The sequence below is a fragment of the Phyllostomus hastatus genome, unplaced genomic scaffold (genome assembly GCF_019186645.2).
Source record: "Phyllostomus hastatus isolate PE091 unplaced genomic scaffold, TTU_PhHast_1.1 phas_scaffold_501, whole genome shotgun sequence".
NCBI lineage: Eukaryota > Metazoa > Chordata > Mammalia > Chiroptera > Phyllostomidae > Phyllostomus > Phyllostomus hastatus.
Window position 1 is genome coordinate 16,314,335 of NW_025334033.1, and position 14,505 is coordinate 16,328,839.

The window sequence follows — 14,505 nt, forward strand, 5'->3', positions numbered from 1 at the left end:
ACAGGATTTCAAAAGTTACAAAGCCATCAAGTTAAGATGTTTCCACCATCAGGGTTACCTGCACGCTGACCACGATGACCAAAGATGTGGCCATGGTGACTGCAAAAGACTGGTAGTCGGCAATGTGCTGCCCATCGTCTCCAGCCGTGTTGTAAAAGGCCCCATAAGGAATGAAGAAAAGGGCGAATGATGTGTAGATTCCATGTGCCATGCAGATGAAAAATTTACGCTTATTAAAAAGCAGATTAAGCTGTCCAGGTTTGTAGAGCTGGGGATGGTCCATGCTGTTCTGGTCACTTACATCCTGCCAACAAAGTGTTAGTTACATCAGCAGAGGAGGCTTCAGGAGAAGTCAGAGAGGCCCTGAATTCCCTATCTCCAGAAATAGCCAGTGCATATCTAAGCAAGCCCTCATATGCACTAGTCATTATCTTGTTTTCATTCCTGCAATAACCCAGAAGATACTAAAATGATCCCTATTTTATAAAGGAGGAGCTTGAGTCTCCAAGAGGGATTCATGAGAGGTTACACAGCTCTTATAGCAAAACCAAAACTTGACTCACATCCAAATGTTTGCCTTCACATTGAAGTTCCTTTCCTGTACTCTCCTGCAGCTGCACTCCTGATTGCAGGATTCTAGTACATCACGTGCTGTCAATGGGTCTCAGGGTTAATTGCCAGGAAAGTGAGTGATAGTGACTAAGTGATGGCAGCAGAGAGCTGCAGAGTTGGAATTGTCCAATCAGAGTTCCCAGGTTGGGGGGCGGCGGGGGGGGGGGGTAGGTGAGTGAGCAGCAGGAGGGGATCAGGGAAAGGGAAAAATTGCATGTGGGATTCCAGGTGGGAAGGGAGCTGAGCCAAAAGAGTTGAGTGTTCTACCCAGTGAAGATGCCAATATTGTTCAAGACAAGGAATTCCAACAGAATGAAAAGCCATCATGTTTGGCTCCAACAGTGGTACTGGGAGAATATAAACAGTGTTTCTCAAACTTAACGTGCATGCAAATCACCTGGGGAGCAGGTTATGATTCAATAGGGCTGGGGTGGGACCTGAGACTCTGCATTTCCAACCAGGTCCAAAGCTGATGACTATACTCTGAGCACCAAAGCCAAATGCCAAAACCAAAAAGGATGGCAAGGACATCACAGGACCATGGGTGGAGGAGAGGCAGCTGAAGAGGAAGAAATACAGGCATGAATGAACTCTGGGGGCAGACCAAGTTCCCCTTCCTGCTTGTGGGATGGCCTGAGTCTTGCAAAGCGGGGTCCCATGGAAGACACTGACATATTCACTTCAGGAAGTCCTGTTTTGAGACGCTGTTGGGAGCTTATTTCCTCAGTTCAGTGACTGGTCGAGCTACATGCACAGGCTTTGAAACCAGACAATCCTGAGTTCAAATCCTGAGCTCTGCAGCTTAGCAGTTGTGTGGTCTTAGACCTTTTAATGAAACTATCTGAGGCTTAGTTTTCTCATTTCCAGAAATGCTGGCAACAGCACTACCTTCACGGGATCATTGTCACCATTCAATGGGTACACCTTCTGCAGAGTTCTTGCCATACCTTAAGTAATAAATAACAGGAGCCTCTATACATAGTAAATAAAATAAGGAGAGCAACACTAACAATGGTAGTAGCGTAGCAGGCTATGAGTTAAATGGCCTGGTGTTAGGCTGCATTTTATCACTTATTAGCTATATGGCTTTAGGGCAGTGACTGAAACCTCTGAGCCCCCACTTCCTCCTTAAAATAAGTGATCTGTAAATGATCACTGAGGCCCTTCCAGCAGGGCACTCCATGATCTGTGATCAGTGTGAGGGCCAAGGTTGACAAAACAGGGAAGGAAAGGAATGGACACTCAAGGGGATGGCAATAGGGGCCTTATTTATTTTTTTACTTTTCCAATTGCACAATCACCTTCTTTTCCCAGAAACTGATTTATTTTATTTTATTCCACATTCTGAGCAGATACAAAGTACCAAGGAAAGAAACATTTGTTAACATGGGCACTTGGGAATGAGTGTGTTTAAATCCTTTATACCTTGGGTTTTTAGAACCTCCTTGTATAGAATTCCATAAAATACACCATTCACAAACTGCCATTTTTACAAATGGAAAGTGAGACATGACTGACTACATAGCCACAGAATGAGAGAGTGGAGTGAGCTCATAATGTGAAGATTTATATTTTGCAATAGACGGCTTTAGGCCAGAGAATGAGGCCTAGCAAATGGGTCTAACAACAGCCTGGAGAAAATCTGGCCTCCTTAAAAATACTTCAAAAAATTTTTTTAATAATACACTCTAATCATGCCATGGCAAATCCTCTGGCTAGCCTTTCACTTCCCCATAGGCAGCCAGACTTCTCCCCTTTCCAGGAAATACCCTCCAAGGCTCTCAATGTGCCAAGAGGCCACCATTTCTCTCTATTCTCAAGCATGTGAGCTAAAAAAAAGGAGAAGAAGAAGACTGCAATGCACCTTGCTCTCTGTGGCTGGGGCACTGTGTCCCTCTGCCCCATTGGGAGGGTGCTCTGCTGGCCTGCAGTTCCTGTTCCGGGCTGTGCTGGCCAAGGGAGTCTCATCGCAGATGCCCGTTCTCTGCACTCCAACCCGGTTCCATGACTTTTTCTATCATGCCTGGTTCTCTACACTCTCAGGGGCTCATACAGCACTTGTAGGTGGTGAGCCACTAGGCACTAGTTCTGAGGCATATTAATAAGTAGTATAAGAAAAGTAGATAACTAAAAGTACAGTCACAGAAGTTGGGGAAATGCTGAACTAAAATAAAGTTAAAGAGACTATTTCCTGTAAGATGCTTCAGAGCTCTGAGATGTTGGGGTATGAATCTTTAAGGAAAGAGTAGCCAAACTTTGACCAGAGAAACTTTTTGGGGTGGTGGAGGGGTAGGGATAGGAAAGGGTTTTTGACCCATGTTATATCTATTAAAAAAACTCTACTCCTAAGACTTTTCCTATGACTTGTATCTTCTAATTAAAGAACAAACAGACAGTGACCAGAGGGTAGGGGGGAGGGAGATAACAGGGGAAAGAAGGGGAAGGGTCAAGTCAAGAACTTGTATAAAGGACCCATGGACAAAGACAATGGGGGGATTGAATGTGAGAGATGGGGAGTGGTTGGGGCAGGAGAGAATAATGGGGGAAATGGGAAAACTAATTGAACAACAATAAAAAAATTAAAAAGTTAGAAGCAACTAAAAGACATCAGAAGAACAAAATAACTTATAAATACAGAAATAAACACATACCTGGTCAAAAATCCCCATGGCTAACACAGGAAGTGACGTGTAGACAATGTTAAAGAGGGTAATGAACCACTGGTCATAGACAGTCTGAAAAGAAAGAACACTTTGGTGAGAAACATCATCCCCAGCAGTGAGAATGTTCGCTTGTGGGCTCTTATATGAAATATCTCAACTTCCTGAGGTGGGAGAGAGTTTAGTTTTGGAGACAGATGTGAATTCTCCTCCAGGCTCTGGCTCTAACCAGTTCCATTGCCTTAGTGGGACTCTAGCTCTCTCTAAACTTCTGTCCATTTCTTCATATTAAAATGAAGCCACACTCTCCCTGCAGAGCTGCAGTAGGGATGAGAGGAGGTGATCTAGAGAGTACCCTGGACACGTTTAAGACCCTGAACTCTTGTGGTAAATGGTTCTTTCATTATCTGGTTTTTCAATGGCTTATAATGAGTTCAGTGATCTAATCTAAGTGATATGCAAAGATCCACTAACATCTTCAGAGGGAGATGCAAAAATTAACCTGTCAGCTGTGCCCTGTGCTCCAGTGGAGAGTTCTTTCTTCAGAGTGGCTTAAAGTAAGGTGAACATGGAGCTAGCTGCTCAGGACACTGCATATAAACAAGTAAAATGATAAAAATATCCCCTCACATCTATATAGAGTACTTCCTTGCATAAGCCTCGCTGAAAGTCTGTAAGACCTATAAAACAGGCATTACTGTATATCACTATTTTGTTTGAGTACATAGAGATGTAGAAACAATCTCTCAGAGTTATAGAGCTTAATACAGGCAAGGACAAAAATTAAAACCCAGGTCTCCAGCTCCCAAACAATATATGTTCTACCACTTGTATCATTCATTCATTCAATATTTATTAAGAAATCACTATGTGCCAGGTACTGTTCCAAGCAATGGTAATTCAACCTGATCACTCAGATAAAAATTCCTCGTGAAATATGCAGTCTAATGGTGGAAAGGAAAAAATATATATATGTGTTTTGTGAAAAAATATATGAAAATATATGAAATATATTTCACAAATATATGAAAAAACATATATATAGAATATATATATCAGTGAGTGAGAAAAATGGTAATAAATACAAGGGAGAAAGGGGGAATAGGAAATGTGGGAGGGATGTAGTTGTAAAAAGGTGACTAGAGAGGGTCTAACTTAGAAGTGACATTTGAGAAAATGTAGTAGCAATATTAGAGAGTCCCAGGGCAGAGCAGAAGTCTTAACAGGGTTCCAGATGCCAACTCCTGTCTCCCCAAAGAGTCTACCAGAACAGCAGAGCTTGGTCTCTCATTTTCTTCTGATGAGCAAATGCATTCAACAACTCCACTTAGACATATGAGCTCAGAGTGTCTGCTTTCATGCATCAGGAGACGTGTGAGAAATGTGTATTGCAGCATTGGTCATCATAGCTCCAAACTGGAAACAACCAAGACATCCCCCAGGTGTGGAATGGAGAAAGGCACTGTGATACTATATTGACATAATGGAATACTACAGACTCATGAAAAGGAAGGAATTATAGCTACATCCAAAAACAAGAATGAATAAAAAATATAAGTAATACTGAGCAAAAGAATCCAGACAAAAAAGTGTAATTCCATTTCAATAAAGTTCAAAAATGTGCCAGTCCTTTCTAGTTTGTCGAGAGATTCATACTCAGTAAAATTAAAAGACAGAGCAACACCGTGATTATAAAATGTCAGGGTGATGGTTACCTGTAGAGAGCTGTGACTCAGAGAAGATGAGGGGAGCCTCTGGGAGTTTGGCAACACTCTGCTCCTTGAACTGGATGGGTGTTTGTTTTACAATTTGTTAAAAAAGCTGACATTTATGCATTAAGTACTTTTGTAGATTCATTATATTTTACAATTGAAAAAAGAAAACACATGACCTTTTTTAGTCATAGCCTGGCAAAACTTTGGCCATACCGCAGGTCAATTAAATCCGTATCTTTGGGGTAGTTTAAAATTTTTGCCAGGTAACTCACTGTGGAGCCAAGATTGATTATTTTGCTCACTTTCACCCAAAAAGAAAAGGCAGTAGCTGACACAAATCCTCCATTACTTGATGATGGCATGATGGCATCTGACTTCCATTCCTCAGACATGGCAATTTATTTCATGATTGCAGTTTGGAAAATACAAAGGGGGGAAAGCAGCCAAATTGAAATTTTGGAGTCCCAGGTAGGATCTAGTGCTGGTTAAATCACTTACTCTTCCTCTACCTCATCTACTACCAAACTTCCACACACACAGAGATGTTTTCTGGTATGAAGAAGAAAGAAAAAAAAATCTGGTAAATTATGGCGTGATAAACTGTAAGTAGTTGATGGTCTAGCATAAAATGCCACTACCACCACACACTGGCTAGCACTAAAACCTACAATAGTTTCACAGCAGCATTTGTAAGCTGGCACTCAGACTTAAAGCCTCATTTCACAACTGGAGCAGGAGAGGACAAGGAGGGAAAATCCAGGAGAATAAAGCTTAAGTGAGTTTTGCAATTTCTTGGAAGAGTTTTTACTGCCACTTAGGATCACAACAAGAAACAGAAAATTAGCTGATATTTACTGAGCACCTGCTATGTACCAGGTCTGGTTCCAGGGTTCTATATATATCGACTCATGAGACCTCACAACCCTGTGAGGTCAGTTCTTCTAACAGCCCCAAATTACTTGTGGGAAAACTGACCCCTGTCAAGGCTGGGAGATTTTCCAATGTCATACATTGAACATAAAGATTTTCAAAGTATGATCTAAAGAACTTCTAGAGGATCCACAATGTCAAAACTACTTTCACAAAGATACTAAGATGTCCATTTCTTCGTTCTTTTCTCTCTCATTCTCACAGGAATGAGTATCACTTGTGATAATACAAGCAACTGACTGCAGAAGCAAATATGAGAATCCATGCCAGGAACCAAGTCAGAAATCTGATATTTTTCTCCCTTTCTCCATTACCCCATATCAAATTAATCCCCAAATCCCACTGATTTAACCACACCAGATGGCCAGTGTTCCTGCCCAAGCCACTCCTCACTTCTGCGACATTCCTCCCCTCTTCAGTTGTCCCCTCTGCTGGGATGTCCATCTTCTTACTCCTCACCTCTTCCACTATGATGGATCTTCGAGGGGTCAGCCCACGGAAAGTTCTTCCAGGAAGCCCTTCTGAGCCCCAGCCTCCTGGATTGGGTCCCCGCAACTCCTCAGCAGCCCCCCAACACCCCACACCCTCACCTCGCTGCTTCATAATTGTCAGTTTATAATTATTTATGTGCCAGTTCCCAGCACCACTTCCACTAGACTGAAAGCTCCTTAGTAGCAGGTTATATGACGTATACTTCTGTGAACATAACTCAGTGCCTAGATTATGGTAATTATTCAAGAAAAGGAAGCTAGTGTCTTAAAATAAAGGCATAGGAGTCAGAAGATGGAACTGGGTACCCTTTGTAAGACAATCTCTGTGAGTCTTAGGTTACTTGACTATAAAATGGGGATTCATGGGAGGTGGTAAGTATTCCATGAAATGACTAAGTGCCAGCACAGTAGTGCCTGACAAACAGTGCTCAATAAGTGAGCACCTTGACTATGGAAGGAAGGAATAACAGACAGAGGGATTCAAGCCTCAAATGGTATGTTTAGTGGGTAAATGAAAAGATATATGTTTTTTAAAATTATACTTTTTATGAGAACACAATTCTTTACTGCTATAACTAACCACACATATGTATTTCTATAATAAACTACTATATTAATGAAATCAGTAGAAAATTGGAACAAGATTTAAAGAAAACAGACTACCTTAATATCATTAAGCACTCTCCTTATGAATTCTTAATTATATAGATCACTGTTTACTCTAACTGTAGTTTTGTCTCAGGCTCAACCAAAATGTGTTCATCTGAGTGATTCACCTTTAAAAATAAAAAACAACAAAACCTTTTCCAGCTTTGTGCATCGGCTTAGCACAGTTGAGGTTTAGGGGCTTCCACAAAAATTAAAATCACAAGCAGTATTTCTTCTACAACAGGCTTACTCCTCCTCTTGCAGGAAATCTCCACCTACACAAACTGCTATCCTAGTATGCTCCACTTCTCCCGAAGGTCCTTAGATATCCTCAGAAAAATTTTAAGACGCCCCTCTGGTGACTAGGACCCGCTGAGAGGGGCGTCCTAGCCCAGATTGTGACCCATGTGGACCCCATCCCTGTTTCTCCCCTTCCAGGTATTCTCAAGCCCTCTACTAGCTCCACTACCCACCTACCCCCAAGCACCAAGCACATGCACACATGCATGCACATGTATGCATGCACTCACACATGTGAGTTGACCAGATGTCCTAATGATTCATTCCTCTGGAGCCTCTGGTGTATGAAGCATTTTGGCCTGAGACTAGACCATTCTAATGGTGCTGACACTCTGATATTGGGTAACTCAAACCGTTTATATAAATGAGGGTGTCCATTTATATAACATTTGTTGTTATATAAAAATATTTAAATATGTATATATTTTAAAATTTTCCCTGGGGCTTCTGTACTCCTAGGGCCAGTCATACCACCTTGACTTCCAAATTGTCTGTTCGCCATCTCTAATACTCTGAAGAAGAGAAAAGCCATGCTCCTGTGAGATGTCACTGGTCTGTTTGAAGCCATATAAGTGTCTTCCCACAGAGCAGAAAAAAAAGGAGAGGAGAGTTTCCATTTTTCCAAGTTCACTATTTTCCTATTTAAGGAAAGCTCCTCCTGGCTCCTTTCATTGTGGGAGCAATTTATCAACCTTATCAGCCATTTTATAGAGTAAAAATACTCCAACTACAAATTACACTCTAAAAGCTTGGGAAACACAAAATCTATGATTTATAGAATCCCACATTTAAATAAACTTTACTAAGGCTCTTAAACAGTTACAAAGGGCTCTTCACTCAGAGACCATTGGCTTAGCTCCTTTTTCAAAGAGCAGGATGAGCTGACTCTTTGAAGACATGTATCCCCGTGTTGCTGTGTGTTGCAGGAGAAAACTGTATAATAATATTTTTCCTTTTTGGCCTTAAAAAACATTTGTCATTTAAAGAAAAAACATTTTGGAATAAATATGAGGTGCTTGGCCTCAGCACATCTGTTACTGATTTGTGTAATTAGCAGAAACCCACTAGCAGGATCCAGGAGGAATGGCTGGAGACTGAGCACCGCCCCTCCCTGGGTTTTCCAAAGAGCACATCTGGAGGGCGGGGGTACAGAAAGGAGCCACCACGCCAGGGTGAGACAGGCCTGCAGGTAACCAAATCTATGATGTCATCAAAGCCTTGAGATTAGTCGCACTCTTTCACATCACTTTCCAAACTTTTCAGTGTGAGTTTTCTTATATTGTTTGTCAGAACTAAAGTTTTTCTGACCTTGACAACATAATTGTTTCCATATCACCGGAGAATTTAAAAAAAAATACACAGCTCTGTATCTCACTGACAATGATAAATTGTCATCAGATAATATCATCTCACGAGTACACAATGCCAGTAGTTGCTTAGTTTCAAACGTGAATTTCCTAAATAGGGCTTCAACCAATGCATTTTTCTTTTTGGCTCTATACCTGGTGGGGGACATCTCATCTTTATTAAAAAATCCTGAGGGCATAAAGTGTTTTAAAATAAATTATGCATATAAATAGTGCACACAAGCTGTGGTGGACTCCATGAAAACCATGTGGGCTTTATAACAGTTTGGGGTAAGACATGTCCTTAAAAAGAACCCATGATCCAGCTTAGAGACTTATTGGACCTTTTTTCAAACCCCTCTGGTCCAGAAATCTGGTTGGAAATCTCATCAGGACGGATTATATTCAAATTGCCTCTCAGTAGCAGTTTGGTTGGAGTGCTTGCTGGCAAGGTGACCTCAAACTTCCAGATGATTCCAGGAGGCAGTTTGCCTAGAGACAGGCCTGGCTTTCTAAGGGCCCAAGTTCTGGGAGACACCCCACAAGACATCAGCTTTCTCTCGGTAAGGAGTTCATTTTCCCCAATAGTCATATTATACTGACTGTTTCTGGATGTTTGTCCTTCAGTTTAGAAATAAAGCAAACACTTGCCTGGTTAGGGGTTGGGGGAAGAAAGTTTAAAAATGGAAAAAGATACAGCCATTCTCCTTTCCAAGTCTGTGACAATTTGACTGGCCACTTATCTAGCGGAGTCGACGGAGCACTGAAGAAAGAGTCCGAAGATATGGGCTGCAATCCCAGCCCTGCCTACCCCTGATTCTTGACTATCGGGGGACTCAGGCTTCCCCTCTCTAAAATGAAGGGCTAAACTTGCCATTCCTTGCCAGAGCAAAGATTCTAGCTTTCAACAAAATCTACACTTTTTGTTCTGTGTCCCAGAAGTTCCTCAGGAAAACAAGCAAAAGGAGTGTGGTTCTTCCCAGGCAGATTCTTTCTCCAAGTGACCCAAGCAATCCCAACAGAGGTGAGGCATTACAGTTAACAGAGGAAAGCCCATAAAGCAAGCACAACCCAGCCTGCACCACATCATCATTCGTCTGACATGTCCTAAGTGCCATCATCCCACAGGCAGTGAATGATACCACCCATTGGCCCTTGTGAGTCTCACATGCCACAGCTGGATTGGCTCGCACATCCACCCCAGCCCACCTACCAGGATGGGGCATTGGATAGAATCTGCCAGGGATATCTTCAGAGAGCAAGAGTCTGGATAAAATTTACCAGGCTCCGAGAGACCAGCCAACATATAAAGAAAAAGCACATGTCACTTCATTAAGTAATTAAACTGGTGTTTTTAAAAGTCAACATTGTATGTAAGAAAGCACAATCTGTTTACATTTGGTCAGATGTTTTGGGCTGCAGAGTGGATTACTTCAAAACAATCTGTTAAGAGGTGCAGGGAAGAAATATTTAGGTGCTTATAAATCATACTGAGATTGGACAGGGTTGGCCCCAAGACATGGAGCATCCACTCTTCAAAAGAGTGTTTTTGAAATTTAATTCAAAAACACTCTTGATAGAAAAATAAGAGAAAGGTGACTGTGGAGTTATTCAACATCAGTTTCACATTTATGAAAATAAAATTGTCCCCAGAATGTAAGTTCCCTGAGGAAAGAAACTATATCCCTCTGGCTCATTCTGGTGTCCCCAGAGGCCAGGAGAGCACTTCGCCCTATGCTAGCACTCGGTTTATTCTTGTTTAATGAATGAGAATTCAAAGACAATATGTTCGGTGTTGGAGAGTGTGCATGTGTGTCTCACCCCTATCAGGATGGGACAGATAAGTGATGATCAGACCCTCCAAGGAAGGACCTCTAAACACACGCCTACAGTCACCGAACTCTGCCAGCCCCTAAAGTTCTTATGACTACTGGCTCCACCTCAACAGGGAGCCTTCATTTCTATTGTAGCAGGTCAGGAGTGCGTTGGCAGGGGGTAGAAAGACCTGAGAGTCAACTTTCATTAACAGACTGGAAGTGAGCAGCTACCTAATGGGTTTTAGAGGCTAAAAAAGCCTTGTCACCAAACACATGGCTTTAGAAGCCAAAGCCAACCGACTGATGTCAATGGGGGGAAAATGTGTGACTGCAAAAATGTCCCCTATTCAAAAATCCTCATTCTCTGCAGTCTAGTCTCTTTCCCAAATATGTTGTTTTCTTTTCACTTGCTTCATTTACCGCATATTGTCCTTAGAAAACCAGGGCTAAGAAAAAATGCCAGTTGATTTTTCAGTAAAACCTGTTGCTAATCAGGACCTTGTAGTGAAAAACAGGGAATGGAAAAGAGACAATGACCCCAGTTCCCCATCGGAGTGTATCTCACAGCCAGTTCTTGTTATCACTAACACACCAGACCACCCGCGTGTGGGTGGAGCTGGGGAACACCAGAGTCTCCGTCTCTATGATGTAGTAACACCTGCTCCAGAACACATTGCTTGCTGTACAGAGCACCATGAAGTGAGATCCCCCTTCGACAACATGCAGCTTTTAAAGGGTGTTTCTGAATGAGTTGATGTTAAATGCAATTTTAGAAATTTTAGAGGGATTTCAAATCCAGCTGACTGCTGGCCAGCTGGCAAGTGTTCAGGTGTGACTAGGAGGGCATTCGTCCTCTGTCTCTATGGTCTCACACCTTCACATGAGCCAGTTCCTGAATCTCTGTGGGCAGCTAGACTTTCAGGCCTCACTTCCACTTAATTTTGAATATATCCATGTCCTCACTTGAGCTTGAGACCCTCAGTTGTCCCAGATCCTCACACATTTCTCCTTTCCTATGCTCTGGTATTAACTTCAATTACAGAACTTCTATTGGACTTATTTATGCAAATTTTTAATTTTCCAATGAGAAAACAAGTTCCAGGTGGGTAAGGACTTGTCCTATTCATTATTTTGTTTTCTCTTCCCAAGATAGTAAACAAGTATTCCTACTAGACATCTGACAATGTCATATGACTCAAGGCTATGGGCAAGGAAATAATTATTCAATTTAAATAAGAAAGATACAAACAGCCCTGTCTGGTATGGCTCAGTGGGTTGGACATTGCCCTGCAAAAGGCTGTCAGTTCAATTCCCAGTCGGGGCACATGCCAGGGATGCAGGTCAGGTCCCCACCTGGGAGTGTGTGAGGGGCGGCCAATCGATGTTTCTCTCCCTCTCTTTCTCCCTCCCTTCCCCTCTCTCTAAAAATAAATAAAAATTTTTAAAAAAGGAAAGATATAAACAGTATGATCTCAGATATATAAAAGTTGATATATATGAACATATAATTATTTTTATAATCAGAAAAAAACTTTGAAGATAGGGGAAAAGATTTTACCAAAGTTTAAATGTGAACTCTCCACACTTTGGCATATAAAGCAGGGCTCTTTTGTCCCCTGTTCTAGAATTAATTAAGGAAATGGAAGTTTCTGATAGGGAAAAAAGTAAATAGCTTGTTTCTATGGGGATAGTATTCTTAGCATCATTTTGTCTTCCAGACACCTTACTGCCTCCACAACATTGGAATTAAGAGGAACGGCAGGGTGATGTCAGGTTTGGAAACCCTGCCATAGAGACATATATTCCAGAATCTCCCGAAGTGGGTTCTGTATGGCTCCTGGTCTACAGGACACTGTTCATGTTGCTTGGCATGGGGGGACATGGGGATGAGTTTGGGTAATAATACCAAATCTCACTGACACTAAGACACTACATATTGTAAGAGAGACCATTATTGATGCCAAGATTGGACCAAATGAGGACTCTAACAAAGCTAAGGCAGCAAAGGGCTGAATCCTTAGGGTGAGAGTAAAGGAGAAGCAAATCCATGTGCAGAAAGGTCCTGCAGGAAACATGCCTGCATCAACACTGGTACTAGCTAAAGGGAAAGACAAGAACACTTCTCCTAAAAATGTGAATGACAAATGATATTCACTAGATTTGAAATCCAAATTCAAAAAGTCCTGCAACAGAGAAAGAGATCTCAGGGAGGCAATGCCCACAGAAGATGGGCAGAAGTCACAAAAATGCTCTCTGGAAAAAAGGAACTTCAGGAATCATGCCATCAAGATGGCAACATCAGTCATTCCCAGAAACAGTTCCCCTCACTTGAAGACCGGTGGCAACTATCCATAGACAAGACACCACTGTGAAAGTCCCAGAGCTGGGGGATGAGGCTGATTCACCAACCTGAACCACACAGGGTCAGAGAAGGACCACATCCAAAGGAAAGAGAAGCAGCTACACTCTGCATCGCCCCTCACCTGGCCTGCACAGCACAGCACCAAAGAGGGTCCCTCTGTGCCTGTGGTCTCTCCAGTGATAAGGAGAGCCCTAGGTGGACACCCACCTCTCCCAGCACCACAGGAGACTTCCTGGGAGGCCCATTCTGGTCTTGTCTCATGGGAATCACTGGGGAAAGCTTCAGAGGTTCAACCAGCTTCAGAGAGAGGTGGAGAAGGAGGCAGGGCTTACAGCAACCAGCACTCATATCTCACTCTGGGTGGATCTCATTCCACTTGCAGCAATGCTGGAGCAGAGAAACCCCAGCCAGGGGTTCTGCCCATCTGCAACTCAGTCAAACACTTCAGAAACTTAATCATAGACAGGTTCTGTGTCTTACAACTGGGTTTAACAATCAGCTACTCATGTCTTTAGAGAAATCACTGTGCTCCTCACTGTTCTCTTTTAAAATATGACCACTGGCAAGAGACTTAAAAACCTAATTGTTTAACATCTGGCTGACCAACTTTATTAGATCCTAAAAGCAGAGCAGAAAATCACCTACATGTAGTAGTTAAAACTCATTGAACATAAGTTTCAACTTCACAGTTTTAATGAACACAACTTTGTCAGTAAACCTACCTATCCAAGCCTGGTGCATCTGTACATACAAATTATTAACAACTCTTCTGTGTAAAAGAAGTCTAAGTGAGGTTTAAGACGTCCCTTCATAGTTTTGTAATTTTTCGAAAGCCTCAAACTTTTTCAATATGAAAACTGGATCTCTCAGAAACACTGCTTAGCAAACAGCGTGCTTTGCTGTTACGTGGAGGGAAAGTGCCCTGCCTGGGAAGGCAAAGTCCACGGGCCCACGTCTGTGGTTGGACAAAGGTGGGATGATGAGGAGGCGAATATCTCCATCCCAATGCCTTCTCAAAGTAGAGTTAAAATCAAGACTTGCTTTACTTCAACTATCTAAAAATTACCAAAAATAATCAACAGAGTCTGCTTTAGTTCTGAGAATGTTATCCTTCAGAGAGAAAATTAGGACGAGGTATAGGTGTGCCTCATTTTAAAAAATCTCAACTTCTCAGAAAAAGGAAAAAAATGGATGAAACCTATTTTCATTACAAAAAGGATTTGTTACTCTCCCTTGGCACATTTAAGATAACATAAAATGCCATGATTTAATTAATCTCAATTTTTCTGGAATAAAACGATTGGAACAAAATCAGCTTCATGAATGTCACTGAAACCAGTGATTAAACCCAAGGAGAAGAAAGAACAATTGAACAACTCTCTAATGAGAATTACGGCTACCATTTCATTTTCAAGGACAATGTTTTATTTTGTTGTTCAAAATAATGGCATGATTTTTTAATTCATAAATATTTTTAAATACTATAGGTCTTACATTTCACAACTGACACCCAGGGTCCAATCTTGACATTCAAGATATATGGTGAAGTAATATTCTTCAAAATGAAGATGACTGAATATAAAAATAGTGTCCTAATTTACACATTTGCTAACTTTTATTACAA

The 14,505-nt window shown here is 41.7% G+C and overlaps 1 protein-coding gene across 5 annotated transcripts in view; it reads right to left on the reverse strand.

The window, feature by feature from the left end:
* ATP8B4 (ATPase phospholipid transporting 8B4 (putative)) overlaps positions 1–14,505 on the reverse strand; it is a 206,294-nt gene that overhangs the window by 16,432 nt on the left and 175,357 nt on the right. For all 5 annotated transcript variants that reach the window (XM_045823771.1, XM_045823772.1, XM_045823774.1 and 2 more), the window contains 2 exons: positions 3,264–3,347; positions 59–304 (listed from right to left, as the gene is read on the reverse strand). In XM_045823771.1, the coding sequence (XP_045679727.1) occupies positions 59–304; positions 3,264–3,347 (330 nt within the window). The remainder of the gene's footprint in view (positions 1–58; positions 305–3,263; positions 3,348–14,505) is intronic.